Source organism: Protopterus annectens, chromosome 15.part0, assembly GCF_019279795.1.
Source record: "Protopterus annectens isolate FY-2018-M chromosome 15.part0, PAN1.0, whole genome shotgun sequence".
NCBI lineage: Eukaryota > Metazoa > Chordata > Ceratodontiformes > Protopteridae > Protopterus > Protopterus annectens.
In genome coordinates, this window is record NC_056749.1 from 272,742,795 (window position 1) to 272,767,202 (window position 24,408).

Genomic DNA, 24,408 nt, shown 5'->3' on the forward strand with positions numbered 1-24,408 from the left:
GTCCTGCCATGACCTTGGACTCCTGTATGCCCCATCACTGTGCCCGGAAGCGCAATCTCTCTTCAACTCCTGCCATCCTGCCTACAGTGGGAAGCTGCAACCAGTTATGAGCTGTATTCCCACATGTGGGGTTTAAATATGGCTGATTTCCCACCCTTTGCCGTGATTGGATGGTTTTGAATATGCTGAGCTAAACTAAGCTACGGGCAAACCTGCTTAGTTAAGGTTGGCATTGCTTAAAGGGACAGGTTCAGCACTGCTTTACCAATGGGCAAATCTGCTTAGCTGGGCTACTCCTTGCTTAGCAGTCATATTTACACAATGCTTACACCTGGTAAGCAGAGCTGTGCAATGATTAGCATTGCTTATTTTTCATTTTATAAACTATCTACTATATGGCATTGATTCATCATCCATTACATATTATAAATTTGTTTACTGTCCCTGACATCCCCCAATGTACTTTCATTACATTTTTTCATGTGTTACTATACTGTATGGGGCACTTGTGTTTATATGGGGATTTCACAACTTTATTAAACTGACACCTCACATCTGGACCTAATGCAGTACTCCGGTTAACAAATATATGTTATTTAGTAGGTAATACTAAAAAAAAATGTTTATGTACTGCTTTCACATGTAAAACGTGAATTGGTTACAGTGGAGATTGAACCAGGAATGGCTGCTCGCAAAGCGTACACTCTAACCACTACACTATTGCAATACTGCTTATGTTGGATTTCTCTTGCTATTTAACTTCTTGTGCTGTTTAAGCCAAACAGTGTAAGTTAGATGTGAATTCTAGGCCTGGAGCATTCTTTGAAGCTTCAGTAATGAAAGGCACCCTGTCATGATTCCTCACAAAAAGTATTGTAGCTTGGGATCCTTTCCTATTTTTTCTGTAAAATTTTGCCAAAACTTGTAGGTGTAGACAGAGTTCTTTACAATTACATTACAAAAAATTAATGCTATAACACTTAAGGTTATGTAGCAAGGTTCCATTTCCTTGGATGTCCTCCCCGCCCTCCAGTCCTCAAGAAAAAAGAATGTTTCTAGAGATGTTTTACATTCCATTTTGACACAATCTGTGTCTTAGATGGGGCAATTCCACTGTGGCTGTATCAAATCCCTTGAACTGTCCATTGGCTTCTCTTGATTCCTTTGGTGTAGCTGTTTGCAAAGCAGCTAAGAGCCAAGAAATAGACACATCCTCCAAGTCTGTATGTCCGCTTTGGGCAGGGGAGAATCACTCTTGCTGGGACACGAAGAAGGGGTGGACATCCAGCCTTTGCAAAGCTGGACCAAGGAATTCAATATCTGGGGAAGTGACTGTTTATCAGAGTGCTCTTTTTCTTTAGAGATTCCCACGAAGAGGACGCATAAGCTTAAGCATACGTCCACTAGGTTAGTTATGTGGAGATTTATGTGGCTATGAGCACAACATTTACTCGGGTTTTTTAAGGCAAAAATTCTGAAAGCTCCTATGGATAAACAAGTTTTGTTTGGAACTTCTGTGCTGAGCTACTCAAGATATTTGATGAAGGGAGGTATTAATACAAGGGGTTATGACATTTTTTTTGTCCTGTAACCCCAAATATAGAAGAAGTTTGCCTTCTAGTCCAGGTTCCATTTTACAGAAAGCCTTATAGTCTTAACAAAAGTCAGGGAAACAATTTTCAAGAGCAGTGGCAAGGTGGTTCCTAAAAGAAAGGAGGACCTTCCTAAGCCCAAGTGCAATAGAAAAAAACAGATTGACCACTCCCATATCAATCTGCTTCCCTTCTCCACCCAGACAACCTCTTAAGTCTTTCTCAAAACCTGCTTCTTCACTTCTCCCTTTGACACCAGATTATGTCAGACAATTGAGCTCTAGGAATTAAACAGAAAGATCACAGCTGGCTGTTGGACTTTCTTCCCCATGTCATTCCATTTTTGAGGCTTCTTTGTTTCCTCTTATTTGTGATCACTTGCTTTCTCAGGGAGTAATACAGCTTGTCTGTATTACAAATAGAAGGAATTTATTCAGGGATATTTCTGGTGCCAGAGAAAGAAGCAATCTAGAGATCTGTATTTGGACCCCTTAATTCTAAACATGCATAAATTCAAAGCGCTCTTTCTACAGTCTCTGTTGTTATGTTTCCTCCTTTAGATTTTATAGTCACTAATTCCAATTCACAAAGATTTCAGAAGTTTTTTAAGATTCACTGTGTCTGGCTGACATTCTCAATATTTTGTTTTGGCCTTTGTATTGTCAACACAGCTCTCAACTATTCAGATTTTCACAGAATGTCCAGATTTTTTACTCATATTTTTGGTCTGTTTCTGATAAAATTGTATTTTTTTTGGCAAATCACTGGCAAATCAAGGACTAAAGTCAGAAAATAATGGCAGATATTTGATTTTCAGACTTCAAATCCTTCAGAAAATTCATGCTAATGCAAAATCAGTTCTATCAACTTTCTAAGCGTGTTTGTAAGAGCAATATTTATAAAGTGTCTCTATTTTGGGGTCTTTGCCCCCCCCCCCATTATGTGTAGGTTTATCCAGATTTCTTGCTCTAAGAGGTTGAGAGGTATGATTGTCAACTGTTCCAAGAATGTTTACAAAGTGCCTGGTTCCAGTAATAGCTTTTTGCTGGTTATAACACATCTACATTTTCATTATTTAGATGAGTGCATTATTTTTGCAGACGCTTTTCTAGAGTGTCAAGAATCTCTTATCTTTAACGAGGATCTTCACAATCTAGGTTTTCAGCTAAACCTAGCAAAATTATCCCTCATGCCATCCTACAAGATAGTATTTCTAGACTGTCTCCTCAGTACCTCTCTCATGAAGGCCTCCCCCCCCCCTTTTCAGGACAAAGTGCACTTTTACAAGGAAAAATTTCTGATGTTTTCCACCTGCAATCCCACAACAAACAGGAACTACCTCAGATATTAGGCTTTATGGCCTGTACGATTTTCATGATTCCTCTAGCCAGATTACATATGAGGGAAAATGAAGGGGTTCCTCAAATCACTCTGGAACTAAGACCAGCACCCCTCTTCTTTCAAATTCTGTTGCTGCATTATGTTAAGAGGGAAATTCACTACTGGGTGAATCCATTATCCCTCAGCCCAGGTCTTCTTCCACCCAGATTCTACTCAATCTGTTACCATAGAGCGATCAAATTTTGCATCAGGAGCTATTTGCAAAGGGGTGTGAAAGTGCAATGTCTGTGGAACCATCGGGATAAAAGGAAGCACTTAAACATCTAGGAAATAATGGCATTATTAAGTGCTGTCAAAACACTGAACCATCTTTGGATTCTAGGAATTATTTTAGTTGTCACAGATAACACCACAGTCATGTGATACATAAACAGGGGGTAACCAAATCTAACCGTCTTTGTAGATTAGCAGGGCCAGCCTAGGAACTTGTTTTGCAGTTCATCCTATCTCTACATCACCATCATCAACCTCCCTTTTCCCATTGCACAAGGTCAGGGTATGGTGTTAACTGTCTCCATCTCTCAATTCAGTGCCACACTCCTGCCTTCTTTTACAGTCATGCTTGATTATCGCAGATCTTCTCTCACACAGTCCATCCACCTCTTTGCTGGATGTCCTCATTTCCTCTTATCTTCTTCACCAGATTCTGTTCTGCTTTTCTGCACATGGCTGAATCACTGTAATCTGTTCTCTCTGATCTTTTGTGCAGTTGGAGCTACTTTGGCTTCTGCTCTTAGGTCCTCATTTCTTCATCTGTTCCACAGTGTGCATCCTACTACCCTTCTCAGGCACTTTATTTCCATCACCAGTAGCTTCCTTAACTGCTCTGCCTTTACTGCCCAGGTTTCTGTACCATACAGCAGTACTGGTTGCACTTCTGTCTTGTACGCCTTACTTTTTAGCTTCTTTGGCATTATTCTGTTATTCAGTATACCTGAGACTCTGTGCCAGTTGGCTGCAGTCCCTCTGGCCTCTTCATTCAGACTTCCCTTCTTCTCAGCCATCCCTCAAAGATACTTGAAGCTATTAACCTGTTCCACTATCTTCCCTTCTATCTCAATTCTTCTGATTTCCCCAATTTGCTTTCGTCACTCATCCCAGGTGCCTTCAGTTTGCATTCCATTCCCCTATACTTTGCTGAAGTTCTTGCTCAGAGTCTGCCTGTAATGCCACATCATCTGCATACAGCAACTTTGTTGATCTGTCTCCTCCAACCTGTTTGCTAATGTAGTCCATTGCCAGTATGACCAGCAGTGGGCGCAGAGCTGAATGCTGGTGCACACCCACTCCCACTGGGAGCCCTTCTGTGAGACCGAACACTGTTCTCACTCGAGTCATTGGATCCTTGTACATAGCCTGCACTAATTCTACCAATATTTTTGGGACTTTGAACCACCTCAGTACTGCCCAAATCAGCTTTCTTGGGGCCTTGCCATATGCCTTCTCCAAGTCTAGGAATGCCCAGTTGGACTCTTTCCTTATTTCTAGCTTCTTCAGTTATCTGTCTCACTGCAAACATCTGGTCAGTTGTGCTACATCCTGATCTGAATCCAAACTGCTCTTCTCCTGATTTGTGCTCCGCTACTCTGCATATCTGTTTATCAGTCACCCTCTCCAGAACTGTCATGCAGTGTGACAGGAGTTTGATGCCTCTGTACTGCCCACAGTTGTGGATGGCCTCCTTGTTTTTGTACACTGGCACAAGTATTTTTATTCTCCAATCATTTGGGATACGCCTTTCTCTACACGCTGCTATGAGTACCCTCGGAAGCCATTTCTCCCTTATCTCATCCAGCATCTTTATGCTGTGACCTCATCTGAGCCTGCTGCTTGCCCTGACTTCATTTTCCTTGGTTTTCTACTTATTTCCTCTCGGGTGGGCTCCTTTTCTCTCACCGTAAGCGGCATCTGGGGTAGACTTCTATGGGGTTTTCTTCATTCAGAAGCTGCTGGAAATACTCATTCCATCTGTGTTTGATGTCCTGTAGACTGGTGAACAAGTTATTGCTAGCATTCCTTATGAAGGGTTTCTGACTGTCTTCTTTATCTTTGTCTTTGCCTTGCAGCCTGATATAGTTTCTTTGTGCCACCTACTGTGTCACTTTTCAGAAGCTGGTAGACTGCCTCCAATGCACTGTTCTTTGTTATTGCAACTGCTTTCTTAGCTTATTTTTAGCCAGCCAGTATTCCTTCCTAGTCTGGTTGGTCTTTTCTGTCTCTCACTTTTTCCTGCACTCCTCCTTTCTTTTGATCACTCCTGGACTTATTCATTCCACCACCATCTTTCCTTATGTACCTTATTTCCATAACTAGCTTGGCCACATATCAGTGCTGTAGTTCACACACATGCTGTTTTGAGGCACTGCCATTCTTTGACTCCACCTATTTCCTGCTTGGCTTGGGGTGCTAGAGCTATGAGTATTTCCTTGAACCATTGTGTTTTTCTCTTCAGTCAACGTCCAGGCCTTCGGCTTGGTCTCTGTTGATCTTACAGCCTTCTCTGAACACTGCTTGCAGCTGATTGTGGCAATCAGTTGTTTTGCTGTGGGCCGACTGTTTTGTTGGGGATGACTTTGCAATCATTGGTTTTACCCCAGTGCTCTTTCCTTAATTGGAGGAAGTCTACTGAGTTGCATGTTGGCCACTCTTTTGTGATTTTGTGACTCTATCTTAGTGAACATGTCCCTACAGACTATGTACATTCATTCAGAGAAAATTTAGTGGCAAATGAGCTGTCCACGACCATGGAAGACTCCTGCATGTGGAAGCTACGTCCCAGGGTCTTGCAGGAAATTGTCTTCCTGTGGCAAACTTTTCAAGTAGATAATGTTTGCCTCCATTCATAACAGCAGTTAAAGAAACTCTGCTTCAGAACTTATAATAAGGTCTGGACGACAGATGCCTTTTACTTTCCATGGACTGGGATGTTTCTTTATGCCTTTCTATCCTTTCCTCTGATAACCAGAGTCCTTTTAAAAATCGAATACGACTCTTCAGAAGTATTCGTGGTGACAGTCTTAGCCCAAGAAACAGTGGTTATTCCCTTTTTTTAAAAATGGACAAGGGCAGTTACCACAAACATTCTCTCAAGATGGACCTACACAGGATAGAGGCTGTCTGATCCACTGAGTCCTTCAAGTTCTTCAACTCGTAGCCTGGATGGTAGAATTTGAATACCTTTTAAGCACCTGTTTTCTGGGGAAGTGCAGAAGAAGTTAAAGGAGACTATAAAACCTGCTACTCAAATCATATATGGCTAAATGGAGGAGATTTTCTTGTTGGTGCTAAGATCATATTAAGGCTCAAACCCCATCAGTTCTATATTTGTGAGAGTTAAGCTCTGCCCTTTCTGACTTTTCCATTAAGATTCATCTTTTGGGCATTTTGCCTGTCTGCTTTATGGATCCCACCTTTCTTCTTTATCTCAAGCGAAACAGTTTCTGAAAGGGGCATTACATATTCATCCGCATAAGAAACAGGTGACTCCTTGGTCAGTTCTCAACTTTGTACTAGAAAATTCAACACTTTGTCCTTTGAACACGTCCACAAGGCTAATTTAATGTTCTTGACATGGAAAACCATGGTATTTACTGCTCTGACCTCAGCTAGAAGGGTTGCTGAGTTGCAAGTGGTTCTGGTCACACAGCCCTAGCTTACCTTTCATAAAGATAGGGTACCCTTGAGAATTAATCCTTTTATACAAAAGTGGTTTGAGTTCACTTTTGGATCAATCTGTTCATCTCCATGTATTCTTTCCATTACCAAAAGCTAAAGGAAAGAAAATTCTGTACAATCTAGAAGTCCCAGACTTCCTGGATACTCCATTGACAGGCCAAATAACTTCAGAAATTCTAAACAACTATTTATTTCTTATTAAAGTTATAAAAAAGGGAAATCAATATCAGAACATACTATTCTGAAACGGTTGTCTCATACCTTTCAGTTTTTTTTATTCCTATCATAGCAGGTCATTTCCAGACAAAGTCAAAGCCCATTCTGCCAGAACTATGGCTATTTCTGCTGCTTTTTGGAAAGGGATGGACTACAGAAATATTCTAGAAGCAGCAGCTTTGTCTTCTGTTCATACTTACACCAAGCAGTACAAAACTGACGGTTTCTTTAGGACTGGGGTAGGAGTTCCCAGAACAATACACTTCAGATTCTCCTGGCATCTGGTCATTCATCCTCTTCATTGTCTAAGCTTTGGTATTTGTGCCATATAGCTTCAGTTACTGCAGCAGTGATCTAATGAGCATAGTGCAGTTGTGTAAATAAACTTACCTTAATAATGGCATGTTCAAATAGGTCACTGTTGCAGTAGAAAGACCCTCTTTACCTAGCTTCCTCTCTTCTCATATGTATGGATGACCAGGCTGTAGCCTTCCCTGTTTTTGGGGCAAGAAAACTCTAATTTATGGTCCCCATACGTCTTTTTATACCAGCTCACTCTCAAGCTCCAGCAGACTTACGGGAAGATGAAAAGGTGCTCTAAGGCTTTGTAAGCTAGTTGGATATTGTATCCTTGGCAAAATAACTCCCATATAACTTGGGCTACTGCAACACTGATCTATTTGAACATCTACTGTTATGGTAAGTTTAGTTACACAGCTGTACTTTATGCACTTGTCATAATTCTGTATCCTTTTCATCCTACTCTGTCAGATATGACATCCCTCCCTCTTTAACTCATGCAGATTGTCACAGTATGCGAAACATGTACAGACTGCTAACATCACTTCTGTCATCCTCCTTGCTTTGTTTGCAGACCTTTGTGCTGGCAAAGGCATTCTGAAGATACCTGGAGTATGGTGGCATTATGGGAGGAAAACAATCTGATAGACCTTGAGGCTAGGAGAGGCACTGGCTAATGGCTGGATTGCATTTGAAAGGCACCTGGTATCCAGCTGTTGTATCAGATGGGCTAGGATGAAAAGGATCCAGCATTATGGTAAGTACTTAACTTCTCAAGTCATCCCTACCCATAATATAGTTGCTGCCAGAGTTTCTGTTCCTAGCCAGGTACATTCCTAATAAGGGAGATTATAATGCTAGGGTTAAGCTACAAAGACAAAAAGATGTTTAATTACTTATGGAGCTCTAATATCACCCTGGTAGCACTCGGGTAACATGCAAAATACGTATGACCCCTGTAGATTTAGGAAGCCTTGTTGTGCTTAATTTGACATCATTTGCTAAGGCAGCTGCAGTGGATCAGGTATAGTGGCTAAACTTTAGCTTACACTGTCCCCAGTAAAGCTGAAGACCTTCATGGGTTTTGAGGATAAATGAGAAGATGTTTTTGGCACTAGTGTTTCACAGCAAATATGGAGGGAGATATACTCTTTGTGGACTAAATTTAAGGGCATTCCTGCACCATTCTTCAACTATTTAAAAATAATCCAGTCTAGTGACTGAGGATTTAGGATGGGCAGCTGCTGGAGGTGCAGGGAGCCTGATGCAGACTATAGGTATATGCTCTGGTCCTGTCTCAAGAGTCAGAGTATTTTTAACCAAGCTGTCATAGGTTCATAGTTGGGTACTAGGGTATCGACCCAAGGACCTAAGGAAGCCTAGCCAACAAGGTTCCCTGGCTTATGCCACCAAAGAAAGTTATTTTCCTGTGCCACTGTCGAGCAGAGCCACAGAAGTGATCCCTGGGGTATATTTCCTATTTCCCATCCACTCATCAAGATTTTTCTTGAAGAGTGCTGATGAGGAACTTTGCTTGACATAGATGGGTAGCTTGTTCCAGAGTATGGGAAGTCTCTGGGACAGGAATCTATCCCTCCAGCATGTCCTGTTTATTGTGGTGACAAGGTTTAGGTCCCTAGAGCGTGTAGCTCAGAGGGATTGGGATTTCTTTAGGTGTAGCATGTCCAGCAACTCTAGGTTTAACGTATGTTAGGCAGAGATCACCTCGGAGTAGGCAATATGCTATGGAGTAAAGTTGGAGTTTTTTGAGACTGTCAGTGTAGGGCATCTGTTTGAGGCCAGTAATTCTCTTTGTGAGGTACTTTTGTGGCCTTTCCAGCTGCTGCAGATGTCTTGTGAGGTACATTCCAAAAGGGGCATTGTACTCTATAATGAGTCTAATGAGTGTCGAGTAGAGGGGAACAATGACCTCTTTTTTTCCTGGATGAGAACCCTTTTGTGATGAGGTGTGCCACGTAGAAGGACTTCTTGACTGCTGTGGTGCTCTGATTATCAAAGGAGAGACTACTGTCCACCTGGGTCCCAAGGTCTCTTATCGCACATTCGGTGTCAAGTAGACTGCTGCCTATGTGGTAGTTCATGGGAACAGAGCTTTTACCAAAGGGGATGACAATGCACTTTTTTGTCACTGAGCTTGAGGCCATGGCGCTGACACCAGGCATCTGTCGCAGTAAGGCCCTTCTGTAGGATGTCCACATCATTTGGGGACTCTACTATGGCTCTTAGCTTGCAGTCATCTGCAAACTTCATTAGCCAGAGGCCTTCTGTGTTAGCCGGTACTTCAGAGAAGTAGATACCAAACAGGAGAGGTCCTAGGACTGAACCCTGTGGTACTCCAGTGTGGCCTCTGTCAGTGAGCCAGTTGGGAACCCATCTTGTGACATAGGGATTTATACCTAGTTTAGTGAGTTATCTGCCAGGATGTTGGCATTATCAGTTGGTTCTGTAATCTTCGTGCCGTTGTGCTATAACTCAGAGCAGATCTGGGTGTTGCCATGGCAGCAGAATTGGGGCATACTATTCCTTCAGCATGTGATGTACTTTTTTGGGGTTCTGGATCATTGCTTTCTGAGGTAGAAGCTTAAAAAGTTGAGACTGGTTCAGCTAGCTTCCATTGACCATTTCAGGTCTGCTATTTAAGTTCTGGAAACAACTATCCAAAGATGTCACAAAGATCATTTAATCTACATTGCTAAACTAAAAGGCATGCAGTAGTCCCTCATGGTCACTCCAAAGAGATGTGAGTTTTGGAGTGCTTTGTTGTACTTTTGGGACACTGGTATATGAATACAGCCAAAACTTAAACTGGTACCCTGTTGAACTTTAAATCTGTTACTGTAGAATAATTTTTTATGACTATTCTCGCTGATTGAAGATATTTGTAATGGTTTTATAACTGATAACTGTTTTAATTTTTTTTTTTTATTGAATCTGTGTTTCTGGTTGAGCTTAAAAAAGACAACTTGCAAGTCTCCATGAGTCATCAGTCAGATTTACCAAGCTAATAAAACAACTACCTACTCTTGTTTTTCTTAGAACCTGGCCAGGTGTTGAGCACATTTCTAGATGTTAAGGCAGATAGATGTACTTTAGTCTTTGCTATTGTTTAAAGTAATCTGCTTAGACCTTGTTCTTGAGATAGAACAGTAGACATAGTATCATAGGAGATTACTAGGAGATTACTAGGTTATCGATTGGGAGGTCATTTTAAGCATAGCTGTTTCATCCCAATGTAATACCATAATGCTAGTCAGTACCCAAGACTGCATTTAGTGATGACTGCCCATCTCCAGGAGGGTTGTGGGCTCCAGAGTTTGCAGTGCCCCATCTACTCGTCCAGGTTCTTCTTGAGCAGTGTCATAGAGGTGCTCTGTTTCACATGAATTGGTAGCTTGTTCCAAAGATGCAGCAGTCGCTGGAAGATGAATCTGTCTCTCCATTATGTCCTGTTTAAGTTGCAGGCCATATTTAGTCCCTGGAATGGGTACCCCTAGTCCTGTTTGATTTATGGATAGGCAGCAAGTTCATTAGGTTTGGGTCTTGGATTGATCTGACTGTAGGACAGGCATAAGTCTCCCCTAAGTAGACTACACGATACAGAGTATAGTGACAGGGACTTTAGTCTGTCTTTGTAAGGCACATGCTGGAGCCCCTTGATTTTCTTTGTTAGGTTCATAGGTTCATACTAGGCTATCTGCCCTGGGGCAATTATAAGCCTAGCCCGATTCTGTATGGCTTACGCCACCCGTGCCCTTTTTAAGGTTTAGTTTACTGTGCCTCTGTCTAATAGTGACACGGGAGTAATCCCTGGGACAAACCTACGATCCCCCATCCACTTATCGAGATTCTTCTTGAAGAGATTCAGTGAGGTGCTCTGCCTCACATGAACTGGAATTCTATTCCAGAGTGAAGGGAGCCTCTGGGTTATGAACCTGTCCCTCCAGCAAGTTCTATTTATTTATGTGCTGAGGTTCAAGTCCCTCGAGCATGTGGCTCTAAGGGATTTAGATTTACTGAGGTGGAGCATGTCCATTAATTCTGGATTTGACATAGCTTTGTATGTCAGGCTTAGATCGCCTCGAAGTAGGCGGTATGCAACTGAGTAGAGCTGGAGTTTTTTTAACCGGGCAGTATATGGCATCTGTTTGAGACCCTTGATCCTCTTGGTGAGATACTTTTGGGGTCTTTCTAATTGCTGCAGGTGTCGGGTAAGGTACATCCCAAAAGGGGCATTGTATTCTATGATGGGCCTGATGAGGGATGACTAAAGGGGCATGATTACCTCTCCTGATCTAGATGTGAAACCCTTCGTGATGAGGTGGGCTGTGTAGAAGGTCTTTCTAACCACTTTGGCAATGTGGATTTCAAAGGAGAGATTGCTATCAACTTGGGTCCCCAGGTCCCTAATAACTTTCTCTGTACTTAATGGGTTTCCGCCTATGTGGTAATTTGTGGGCACATTGTTTTTGCCAAAGGGTATGACTATACATTTTTTGGCATTTAGCTTTAAACCATGGCGCTGGCACCAGTTATCTGTCTCTGTGAGACCTTTTTGAAGGATGTTTGTGTCAGCTGGAGAGTTGATTATGGCGCCCAGTTTGCAGTCGTCTGCGAACTTGGTGAGCCATAGTCCTCCCACGTTTGCCAGTACCTCGGAAAAGTATATAGCGAACAAGAGTGGTCCCAGGACAGAACCCTGTGGGACGCCACTTGTGACCGGTTTCGTGTCTGACATGGCTCCAGCAACTCTCACTCTGTGGGTTCTGTCTTTGAGCCAGTTTGCGACCCATCTTGTGACATAGGGGTTTATATTTAAGCTGGATAGCTTATCTATGATGCACGAGTGGGGTATTGTGTCAAATGCCTTTGCAAGGTCCAGATAGGCTGTGTGGACTACCTTCCCTTCATCTATGGCTTTGGTGACTGTTTCAAAGAAGTCAACCAGGTTCAAAAGGCAGGATCTGCCCTTGACAAAGCCGAACTGGGTAGGATCTAGTGTCTGTAGGTCCCCAATGTCTTTGTTTATGAGCTCCATGATTATCCTCTCCATAGCCTTGCAGACTAAGCTAGTCAGGCTTATGGGCGATAGTTTCCAGGGTCCGTAGAGGCTCCACCTTTGTGGAGTGGGACCACTGTTGCTGTCACGCCATTCTGTGGGCACATATCCTGTAGTGAGGCTGAGATTGTATAGCTGTTTTATTTGAGGGATTAGTTCCTCTTGTAGTTCATGTAGGGCAACCTGGGACGCCATCTGGTCCCATGGAAGCAGTGTTTTTGCTTTGGAGAGGGCAGCCTTCACCTGAGCATCTGAGATGTTTGGGAGGCAGCCCTCTGCCGGGATAGATACTTGCTCTTTTGGGGGGGGTGGAGAAGTTTGCACTGAACCTGTCTGCCAGGATATTGGCGATGTCTGTGGGTTCAGTGTATTTTTTGTTGTTTAGAATCAACTCAGAACAAGTCTGGGAGTTGCATCCCAGGTTTCTAACATAACTGAAAAAAGCCTTATGATTGTCTTTGGTGTCCTGTGCAATTTTTCTCTCGAAGCTGGCCTTGGAGGATTTTATGAGGGATCGTAATTTTTTGCTAGTACTGATCAGAGATGCCTTCCCTATTAGGGATTTTGCTCTATCATGTAGTAGCTTCCTCCTTCTGTTGTACAATTTATTTATGGCAGAGGTCCACCAGACTGGACTCCTGCCTTTGGATGACTGGGTCTTGGTTTTGTTTGGGATAGCATGATCCATGCATTCCTGGAGATGTCCGTAGAATGCATTTATATAGGATTCTGCAGTTTGGGCTGTAGTTTCCACTGGTCCTGGGGCCTTGAAGGATTCCACTTTGGTTTTGAGAAGTGAGAAGTTCGCTTTTGAGAAGTTTTTCACTGTGGTTTTCTGGGCTGGGGGTGGGGTCGGGATGTGGACATCCAGTGAAATTAATTTATGGTCTGATCTTACCAATGAGGGATATACTTCTGGTGTGGAGCATAGAGTCCCCATGTTGGTAATGATCAGGTCTAGTATGTTGTCCCTCTTGTGGGAGTGGTGACTAGTTGTTCCATAGCATTTGAGTTTATAATTTCCAGGAATCTTTGGGCTAAGGTGCTGGGGCTTGAGTAGTGCTTCCAGTCAATGTTTGGGTAGTTGAAGTCGCCCAATATAATGGTGTTCGGAGAAATCTTCATGTTCTCCAATGTTTTCAGGAAAGCCAAATGGGATTCCTGACTTTGAGAGGGTGGTCTGTAGGATGCTATAAACTGAAAAGCAGTCTTGCCCACTGTTAGTTGCACATGGATGGTCTCCAATACTTCGTGCAATGCCACTAACCTGGAGATGTGGATATCCTTGATAAATATGGAAACTCCCCCTCCTTTTGTGGTTCGGAACCAGGTTTCTGTGACTGTACAGACACCTACATCTTCTAGTGATAGAAGTACTTCAAGGGAGTGCAGTTTTTTGTTTAAGCTCCTAACATTTAGCAGCATGATTCATGTTTTGTTCTGATTGGTAAATTTCATGTTGGTAGTTTTGTTTTCAAGACCTGTCTAAAAAGGCACTATGGGGGGGTGGCACAAGCCTTTGCCATCAGCCAAAAGCCTAGCAGTGCCAGGTGCAAAAGCCATCTCTGGCAAAGCAGCAAGGTTCGTCGACCATGGCTTTCCATGCTGACAGGAACTGGATCCCCTTTGAATGATGCCAAAAACTGAACCAGTTATTGAAATAAATCATTTTTTGTTTTATACTGTGGCGTCATTCTAGGTGAGGGTAGTATGCTACTCAAGGCTAGGGACATACCTGCCTGGGACACATACTCAGAGAGCTCAACCATGTCTCTCTTCATATAGTCCAGTGAGGTATGTCTCAGGTCATTCATACCAACATGAAGTATGACAGAGTCATAACGGTACATGCTGCTGAGAGACCCAAGTATATGTGTAATCTGATGAATTCTGGCACCAGACAGGCAGCTGACCGTGACTTTCTCCTTGTCCAGCCTGGTGAGTGGGACATCATGTTACTCACTATTGAGTCTCCAATGACAAGAACATTTGTTTTTCAAGAGTTGCACCTTACTGGCCTGTTGGGTGTGACACTAGTGTTACTTTGTGTCTTGGGTGCTGTGGGGACTTGGTTACTTGTAGCAGTCTTGTGTTTTGGAGGTCTCTGGTGTTTCTGTAAGTTTTTTGAGAGACTCTCCGCATATGTGGATTTATATGTTTGATGCATAGTGTGTGTATGAGTAGTGGTACTACGAGCATATGTAGGAGTGGATGAGTTGATAACCTTCTTCGTGTTACTATTTTGAGTGAGAGAGAGCATAGATTCTAGATTCTTGGTGTAAATACATCTGTTGCACTCTGTACTAGAGTGCATTATTAGTAGAGGGTTGTGTGTGTACATGAGGCAATTGCTACACTGCCTCAAGAGACTCAAGTCAACAGTCAGGTTGTCAGGAGAAACAAGGGTAGTCCAACTGTCCATAATGCTAGGTTGAAGGCTGTTGTCACTAGATAAGATCACAGAGGAGCTCAGTGGATCGATATTTCTGCCTGGGTTTAGGGAAAAATTGTTCATTTAACTGTCTAGCTTTGGTGCACAACTGCACGGCAGTGCTCGGTGCTGCATGACGCACAAACAAGCAGAAACCTGCTCAAATGCAGGGCTTAAATACCAGATGCTAAAAACTTGAAAAAAAATCTTTAAAAAGATGTAAAAGACCAATGAGGATGCTTACTCCAAGCCCAGAATGCATAATTGATGCTGCTGTTTTATGTCACATTTTGGAATGTCAGTTACTTAATGTGCACTGTTATTCTACTTATTCAAAATGTAGTGGAGGCATGGCAAAGGTCAATATGAATGGTCATGGGAGGGTTAGACTGTGTATACCTGGTATTTTGCTTGCAGCACAGTTAGAAAAGAACTGTGGATGAGATGCGACAGTGTAGCTACTGGGCATTCCTTCATCACTGTGGAGAAAGATGCTTGGAGGAGAAAGAATACAGTTTAAGGTTACTTTTCCTGTGTGATGTGCACTCCATATCCCAATAGTCTTGCTTTTGAGATCTGTATTTTGTGGATTCATTTTCTTATATAAAGTTCATTGTTGTCATACATCAGAGGATGATTGGTGGATCAAGATCTCTTTTCATTGTTGTGTGTAAATTCAGCGTTTAGCTTGTGGGAATTTTGACCTCACAATTTTATAGTTGTTATGGAAGATTCCATAATGCTGCCTTTTACTATTTATAGTTATAAGTTGAGTTTAAGAAGTATTTAAGTAAAAATGCATTGTTTTCTTATACTTTCATATTATATAGGATAGTAGCCACACATTAATTTGAGCTATTTGAAAATGACCCTTCTTATCGAGCTGAGGCAAGTTCTTCACTTGAATAACTGTAAATGGTTCAAACCTATGCAAGCTTTGAAATAACTGGCTTATAACTTGTATCAGTACTCTGAACTGTATGACCAATGTAGAGTCAAGAACAGCTGTGGATTTAGCAGGGCAATTTTTTTTTCTGATTTAGTGTACTGAGGAAGTAGAAATACCCTGGTGTGATGATAAAATGCTAATACTTCTCTCAAAAATCTACTGTCAAGGTAAGTACTCACTACACTGTACACATTTCTATTACAGTTGCTTTAGATTTATAATGAAATATTGAGAGTGAAGTGGTCACGTACTGAATTTATTGAAACTGTGAGTTAAGCTTGCGGTTTTCCTACATTTAACCAAAAGGTGGATGTTCGGGTAGTTGGCACTGCACCCCCTCACCTCCCAAACTTGCATAACAGGACTCCATGGTACACAACTTAGAAGAAAGGGGAAAACACCACCTAGTAAATGTCATTATCTCTGTCACTTGACTCCATGTAAATTGGGACTTAATGAATTTTATATCATCTAGGACAAATCATGACATCACTGCAACCAGATACACTAAAACTGCTACACATTTCAGTGAACTTCAAAACTGCTTTTGCTGATGTGTGGAAGTTGCTTCACAGAAGGTGAAGAGACAGATGAGTCACTGTTTCTTTTTTTTTTTCTTGGTTTTAAACACATTTCATTTGTCTGGTTGCAGCAAGGACGGTTCCATGTTTCTCAGACTTATGTCAGAAACATTAGGGGAAAGTGGTTTTCATAGGTAAGTCAGTGTGTGCATTCGTTAGCATACTACATTTTTGGTATCTTCCGAATTCCCTCAGTTGTGCGGCTTGTGGCACTGAATTTTTGACCTTCATTCTTCTGTGGACGTGATAACTATGTATACCCATTTTTATAATGATTGCAAGCACATTAAAAATGGTATTAAACTGCATATCACATTTTTACTTTAACAGCAAGTTGTGTTGGCCCTAACTAGCCATGCTGCTTCTCAGCCTGTAACAAAGCTGGTTTATTTTTGTACACACATGCATTTGTGTATTCACAGGTATGTGCATGGGAACCGTATTATGAAGTAGTTACCCCTGGGTTTCAGATGTAAACGTTTGTTGAAAGTGGTCCACAGAACTGTTTAGTTTTATTTAAAAAATGTATGCTTGTATCTTCAAAAGGTGATGTGGCATTAGAAGCAGCAGTAACACTGCTACAGCAATGTGGTAATAATTGACATGATGGTGCAGCGGATAATATTGCTAATTCACAGTGATTGGTTTTGGAATTGTTTCCGTCTGGGTTGATTTCTACGTAGAGTCTGCATGTTTTCACTTTGTCCACAAGGAGTTTTTTGTGAGTGCTTCAATTTCCCCCTATCTCACAAAGGCACGGAATAGGTGCATTTAAAATCAATAAAAATTGCCTGTGAGAATGCGTGAATGCATCCTGTAGTAAGCTGGTGACCTGTGCAACATTAGTTTCTTTGTTGTGCAGCCACTGAGGGCTGGGCTAGGCTTTGGCTCCCACGCAGTCTTGAAATGGGTTAAGTGAGCAATCAGAGAATGTACAAATAATGTGATGAGTCCTTGGTCTTGTGCTGTGTTTAAAATGAGATGCAAAGTGGGTCACAATGCATTATTTTGATGCATTTCACAATCTTGTATCCTCTTTTAATGCTTGGCAACAGGAAATGCGTTAAAACTTTCATATGCATTTTGTGCAAAGCTGAATACAAAGCTTAAACTCTTAAGGAAGAGAGAGACTCTCTATAACGTGTGATTTTTATTTCATCTAAAACAAGGAAGCTTATCTGGGAATGGCTGATACGTTTTTTTTTTTTGTTTCGAGGTCTTGTGGTCTGTTTTAACATTGTGGCCCAGCGGCTAGAAGGTCTGAGAGAAAGTTTGTCGAGTGAAGGATATTTTTCTAATTTTGTTCTCTGGAAACTAGATATTCTGAGAAAGTTGTGTTATTGATAATCATCGTTTACAGGAAGACATGTGCAGTTTAGTTATTTGACCTGTCTTACTAAAACACCCACTATTGTATCTATTTTTTTTCACCATCCTAAATAGCTTTAAAGGCATTCCAAAGATTTATGTGATCTAGTCTTGATCGAAAATTTATCCCAAAGGTATCATACCGTAGATAACTTGAGGAGACGTGTGTGTGGGGCAAAGCGTTTAGGAACTGCATCTGTCTATTAGTAGTACAGGGGGGCAGTCATGGGTTAAGTTTGCTGTTTCATATCCATAGCTCTAAGTTAGATTTGAAAATGGAATGGGATGAATTTTGCTTTATGTAGATAGGGATTCTGTTTCATAGCAGCGGTATCCTCTGTGAAATATTCCTGTCCCTCAGACCATTGCAAAAAAGGTTTAGATCCCTAGACAAGTTTTTCTGATACCAATTGACTTGCTCATGTACAGTAAATCCATCTGTTACAGGTCGAAGGATGCCTTGTATGGCAGACATGGGTCACTTTTTGGTAATCTGTAGGATGCCAAGATGTCATAGTGTAATTGATTTTGTCCTGCTTTATAAGCAAATGACTGGATGTGCTATGTAAATCTCCAGGGTGTTTACCTTTACATCAGGATAACAAAAACATCCAGTAGATTTCTGCATTTCTGGCTAGGAGCCAATTATCAATTCAGAGCTCTGCCTTTTGGTCTCATCTCAGCCCTTTGTGAGTTCATCAAGTGCATGGCAGTAGTGTTGGTGCGTGTTCCTGTATTTGGATAACTGGCTCCTCATTGCTGCAACTAAAGAAACTACACAAAACCAGAGACTACTTGCTACAGCTAGGCTTATCCTTAGGTGTTGTGTTAAACTAAGAAAATTAAATATTCATCTGGCACAGTCCACTCTGTTTATTTAATGCCATCTGTATGCTTCAGATTGCACAGTCAACCTCCCTCCAGATAGAGTAACGTAAGATCGCCTGGACCACTCATCTCCACCAGCACAATTTGTACATCATGTACATGAGCGGATGGCCTCAACTCTAATTCTGGTTCCCCTGCCACACTTCTACATGCAAATTCAACAGTAGCAACTTGGAGTCCAGTGGTCTCAGTTCTTATACTACCCTGTGGTTCCCATAATCATAATTCAAGTTGTGCAAGGCTCATTGGTGGCTTTCCTGTTCCACTATTTCAGCAGGAAGACTTTTTTTTTTTCCTTTCTCTTCCATGGACTGTGATCAGTGGTGGAACCTCCTCCCTGGGGTATGGGGGGGGGCATGGACTTAGAATCAGACAGGGACTATTCCTGGCTTAAATGTCCTGGAGATGAGAATGGTCCTCCTAGCATTGTAGGAATGCCAGGACCTTTTACCTCTAGGGGGGATTCCCAGTCATTCAGACATTATATCACTTGTATAGTACTTTTACAAGCAAGGAGGAACCAGATCAAGAGGCCATGAAGGCTGCACAGTGAGCGATAGCTTTACATAATTTTCTGATCATAATGCACATTTGGGGAAAGCCATTTGTCTGTCAAACAAATGTGGCACAATCAGATGTTCTGCTGCTGGGACCTGACATTGCTGTGATCTTTTCACATCCCCATCCAGCATTAAGTGCACCAGCTACTTCACCCTGATCCCCCTGGAGGGGGAGTCCCTGAGATGCCCTGGTCAGACAGTGGTTCACTGTACTCCTTTATGCCTCCTCCCACCTCTAATGGCCAGGTTTTTAAAGAAAACTGCAGCATGCAAAGCCACTGTAATCCTCATTGTCCCATGTTGGCTATGGCAAATTTAGTTTGTTGCTCAGGTCTCACTTGAAGCACCCATGACTTCTAGATTCCCAGATCTGACATCACATTCATCCAATCAGCTTCACCTGAACTTATGTAACCCAAAATCGACTGCTTGGTTTCTACAGTTCCAGTAGTGACGAAACACCCTTCCTTGTCTGAGTGTGTGATTCGCATCGTCTCTGCATCTCAAAAATAATTCACTCAGAGTGAACAAGAGTAAATGGAAATGTTTCTCCTTTTCTGCAGCAAAATAGGGCATTGATTCCTTCAGCATCATTTCTTGAAATCCTTCAGTTTCTTTTTGGCTTGCTTGACAAAGGTCCCAGTTACACCACTGTGTTGTTTCAGTTGGCTTCTATATCCAGTTTCCATAATAGTATTGACTCCTTTTCCTTGGCTTTCCTACAAATTGGGTAAGGCTTTTCTAAAAGGAACCCTTCTTTTACAATCTCCTATTAAAAATCTGGTTCCTCCTTGTGACCTCAGTTTTGTTTTAGAAACCTTGACAAAATCTCCTTCTGAACCAGTCTCAGTACAGCTAAAATTTCTGTCCTGGAAAACCGTATTTTGGTGGCAGTTGCAAGAGTTTTACAGCTACAAGCCTTGCCTTCCACTCCTTGTTTAATTTTCTATAAACACAGTGTGCTGTCCATACTAATCCTTCCTTTCTCCAAAAGGTTACATCTAAGAGTAAGTTGAAGTAACCTATTATTTTTGGCCGTTCTCTTCCTGAATCGTACTAACTGGGTGTATATTCATCGCATCCAGACATTTATAGGCAATTGAGATCCTGTCTTCATAGGGCAAAAACTTGCAGGAAAAAACATTCCGTTATCCAAATAGACTGGGACAAAAGCATCCAAGGTTACTTTGCCCAGATGGTTATCTGATTGCATTTCTTTTATATACACTTCATAGAACAAATTTCTACCTGTTAAGCCAGAACTCATTCTGCAAGGTCAGTTGCTAATTTAACTGCCTTTTTCAGAAATTCCACTGTGGATGAAAGTTGTGCTGAAGCAACTTGGTCTATGGCTCAGATCTTTAACAAACATATATATCTTATCCAGAACCAGGGCAACCTTTGGGTAACAGTCTTAAAGGTTATTCTGTCATGATGCCACCCAAGATTACAAGTAGCTTGGGATTATGACCCATCAGTTGTTTCAGATGGAGGGATAAATAGGATATGGAAAGTACGTACATAACAATAACTTTGGAATTTTCATTCTAATCAGTCTGTTACCACTGCCTTCCCTCCATCTTTGTTCAAATTTGCATATTCAGATGACCTGGCAGATAATTTGGAAGCTGTACTGCCCACCTCATTCATTCTTCTAGGTGTCATGACCGCTGTTAGACACAAAACTCGATCTGAGAAAACTTGGTACCGAGGAAGAATATGGGAGGAGAAACTATAGAAGGAGCTCAAGTCTAGGATTGGAGTGTTAAAGCAGTTAGGCCAGATCTAACCTGTCATTTGTATTAGACTTACTATGATGAAAGGATCCAGCATTATGGTAATTGTTTTTGTGAAGGCTGTTCTGTCTGCTCTATTAAAGTTTACTATATATGTATTTAAAAAAATCTTGTAAAAGTGTGCTTATTTTTTTTATCTTTCATAATTTTATTTTGATTCCCCTTAGTATATTGAAGGAGGTGTGCACAGCATTTAACCCAGAGGCTGTTGTGTTACAACTGGGTGCTGACACCTTGGCAGGAGATCCAATGTGTTGTTTCAATATGACACCTGTAGGCATAGCCAAATGCCTGAAGTACGTTCTACACTGGGAACTCCCCACACTTATACTGGGAGGAGGTGAGTGCTGCAGAATCATTGATTTACCTGTCAAGAACCTCTCTTCAATATGCATATTTAATGTCTTGCAGTCAAGTGTGGATCTGATTTCATTGTCAGTTGAACCTTTGTAGATTGTTTTTCACTGTATTTGTATATTTATTAGATTATTGCATGCTTTGAGAATGTTCATTTTTTACTATAAATACCAGAATCTACCATATTAACCTTAAAGGAGAGAATGGAAGACTGGAAGGATAGAATTTACAGTTGTAGAGTGCAGCCTCAAACTTGCATTATCTTTGAATACATGTTTTGTAGGATTGTTTTCACTAGGAATTGTGTACATTCCTTTGTAAATGCACAGTAGGGTTGTTGAACAGTGTTTGCACTAAGTAAACAAAATATAGTAGTGCTGGTTATAAACTGTGATGATTTTTTTTTATGTTTTGTTGGCATTCACAGAACGCTGTATGATTTGTGGTAGCAGGTAATGCACACTTTCAACTAACGGAAATTATGTTCCTGTGGTTCATGGTAAACCTCAATGGTAGCTGTCCAACTTAAACGAGATGCCCTCAAATTTTGAACTCTAGGAAATGCTGAACTTAGGGTGATCCTTTAGGAGGGAATACTAGCTGAGGAATACAACACAGTTAATTTTAAGAACAGTGAATGGGCAGGAAAATAGGGGTGAGTAAACAATTCGGACTGTTCAGGACATCTGTTAGCATTCAGGTAAGATACTGATGACCTAGACTTTTAAATGTGAGCAAGGTGAGGAAATAGATGATGTGGGATGTAATGCAAACTGTTGTCTTTCTTGGGAGAAACCAGAGAAAACATATGCTAGAAGTGGTTCTTTTACAGAAAAAGATTTTAGGGATTAAAGTTATCCCTTATGTTGAGTCATGCAGCTTTGAAAGGTTTTTGGTGAGGTCATACTTGATGCTGGTGCCTACAGATCAGGGAGTGAATGCTGCAAAGATGCTGAGGCTGTTTTTGTTTTACAAGGCGGCACTAATGAGAATGCATATGGAGTGCTGTATCCTTTCTGACTTCTGATGATTATGCTGAATGGCAAGATTAGGCCAATGAGCAGCATGTAATGCAAAGGGTAAAGGAGCTGTATTATAATGAAAAACACCATAAACCTGCCACTAGACACTTGAGGTAACAGAAAGTAAGAGGAATAGAAACTGGATTTATGTTATGGGGATGAGAGGGATGAAGTAATAATAGAATTGACACAGTAGGCAAAGAGGGATATGAATGGAAATACGTGGGATGACTCATGAAGGACTAAAAAATATTTCAGAGAGAGTGGAGAGCATTTTTGATTCATCATTTGACATACTAATATTGCATATGACATGAGACTGTTAACGGTTGCCTGGTACAAATGACACAGCAGTAAGTAAGTAAATGGTCTGGTACAAATGCCACAGCTGTAATCTTCTGATGGACTCTTGTTAGCCATAATTTGTCATCATCAACATCTTTATATGTTGTGGAGAATATAGAGATAAAGAGATGCAGTAAAATAGCAGTCAGTTGTTTTGGAACAGTGAGGGATGATGATACTGTATGAGTGTACAAAACATTTTTAAACAAATGGCTAAAAGTGTTGCGAATTACACGGATTAGTAGTGGCAACTAAATTTGAGAAGAACATAGCCAGTCAAGTAAAGTTCAGTAGCAGATGAGGAAACTTGGGATTTTGCAGAAAGCCTATAGAAGTGATTAAGATGTTGGAGACTTTGTGTAGAATTACGAAACAAAGCATATGGTAATGTAGAGGACTACGATAATATCTCCCATCATAATGAACTTGGTTGTTTGTTCAATGCATGCATATTGAGAAAGTCATCCTGAAACCTTCCTCATCAAAAAGAGTTTTAAGTTTATGATCAGAGACCCCCCAGTCATAATTATTTGTAGTATATGGAGTTGCGTCTGCTACAATGTACTGCTTAGTTACAGGAAAAAAGGTAGAAGTGCAAAGTGTTGTACAGTTTCAAAAGCCTTTTATTGTAGGACAGTGAGAAGTGCTTTACAGCTTTCAAATCTGTTTTTAGCTTCTTACTGCTGTTCTGTAGTGGCAGCTGCTTATGCTGTATCACCAGACCAGAGTATAAAAACATTGATAGCCACACATAAGAAAACTTTTTATACACCTCTTTGACATCAGTGAGGTAAATAACAAGGTTTTCCTCCATCAGTTAACTGAAGTAATCAGCATGCTACATTTACTGCATTTTATTTGTTCCTTTCTTCATGGTATCTGATTTGGTAATGCAAACCACCCTAAGCATAGCTTGCTGGCTAGCATTCATCATGATCGTTAATGAGATGAAGCCTAGAGGATGTGATTGGCTACAGATATATAACATGTTCATAGCCCAGCTCCACTGGGTTTAGATTGCAGCAGTCCTCATTCACTTTCTGGAGTAAGCAGTTTGGTCCTACTCTTTTGAAAACAAAATGTTTATTCTATGGCTACTTTTTAGTAGAAGTTATATTGGGAAGGACGAGAAGGATGTGTAGTACAATTTTTTTTTTTTTAATGAATGCAGTGTGTGTTACTGATGGGCCTCGGACATACCATGGCATAAGTTATTGTGTCAAAAGGGAGGAATTCAGCACTTGATATAAATTTAAAAGATATAAGCATGAGTGATTTTCTGGAACAAATGTTTTCTTGGCTTTAAGGATCAATTATTTATGCATTGCTGTGTTTTGTGTACTGCCAGATTTTCTTGTGTGATTAATGACTGATTTTTTTTAAGGAACACTACTGCAGTATCACTCATTGTTTGCTTGGAAACTGGAGATATACATCTGTTCATTCAGTCTGACTTTCAGAGCTTTGGACATCCCTAAAGCAGGGCTTGTCTAGAAGATATCAATCAGGTGCTCAGTAGAAAAGGGAGAGCAGCCTGCACAGTTTTCTTTCTCTTTTCCTGCAAGGCGAATTGACATTCCATCCATTTGATTTATCCAGATGCTCCAGAGCATTGTTGTATGATGTTCATCCATTTCACTGTTGCAGTGTTCAGGGATACCCTGCCCAAAGGCTCTCTGATGTCTGGCCAGTATACCAAAGCCTTTAGGTTGCTTTAAAGTACACATACGTCACATGTATGCTCCTTGTGTAGCATAGGGCATAAAGGTGACGTCCAGATGTACCATCCTTAGAGCTTTTTTGCCACCAGTTTGAACGCCATCTCTTGATCATCAGTCTGAACACCTGTT

At 41.2% G+C, this 24,408-nt stretch overlaps 1 protein-coding gene across 1 annotated transcript in view; it reads left to right on the forward strand.

Annotated features, from left to right (window-relative positions):
* The window catches only part of HDAC8 (histone deacetylase 8), a gene marked incomplete in the record, with an annotated part of 1,681,410 nt that overhangs the window by 965,833 nt on the left and 691,169 nt on the right, over positions 1–24,408 (forward strand). Inside the window, 1 exon segment of the mRNA XM_044057032.1 lies at positions 21,002–21,174. Coding sequence (XP_043912967.1) covers positions 21,002–21,174 — 173 coding nt within the window.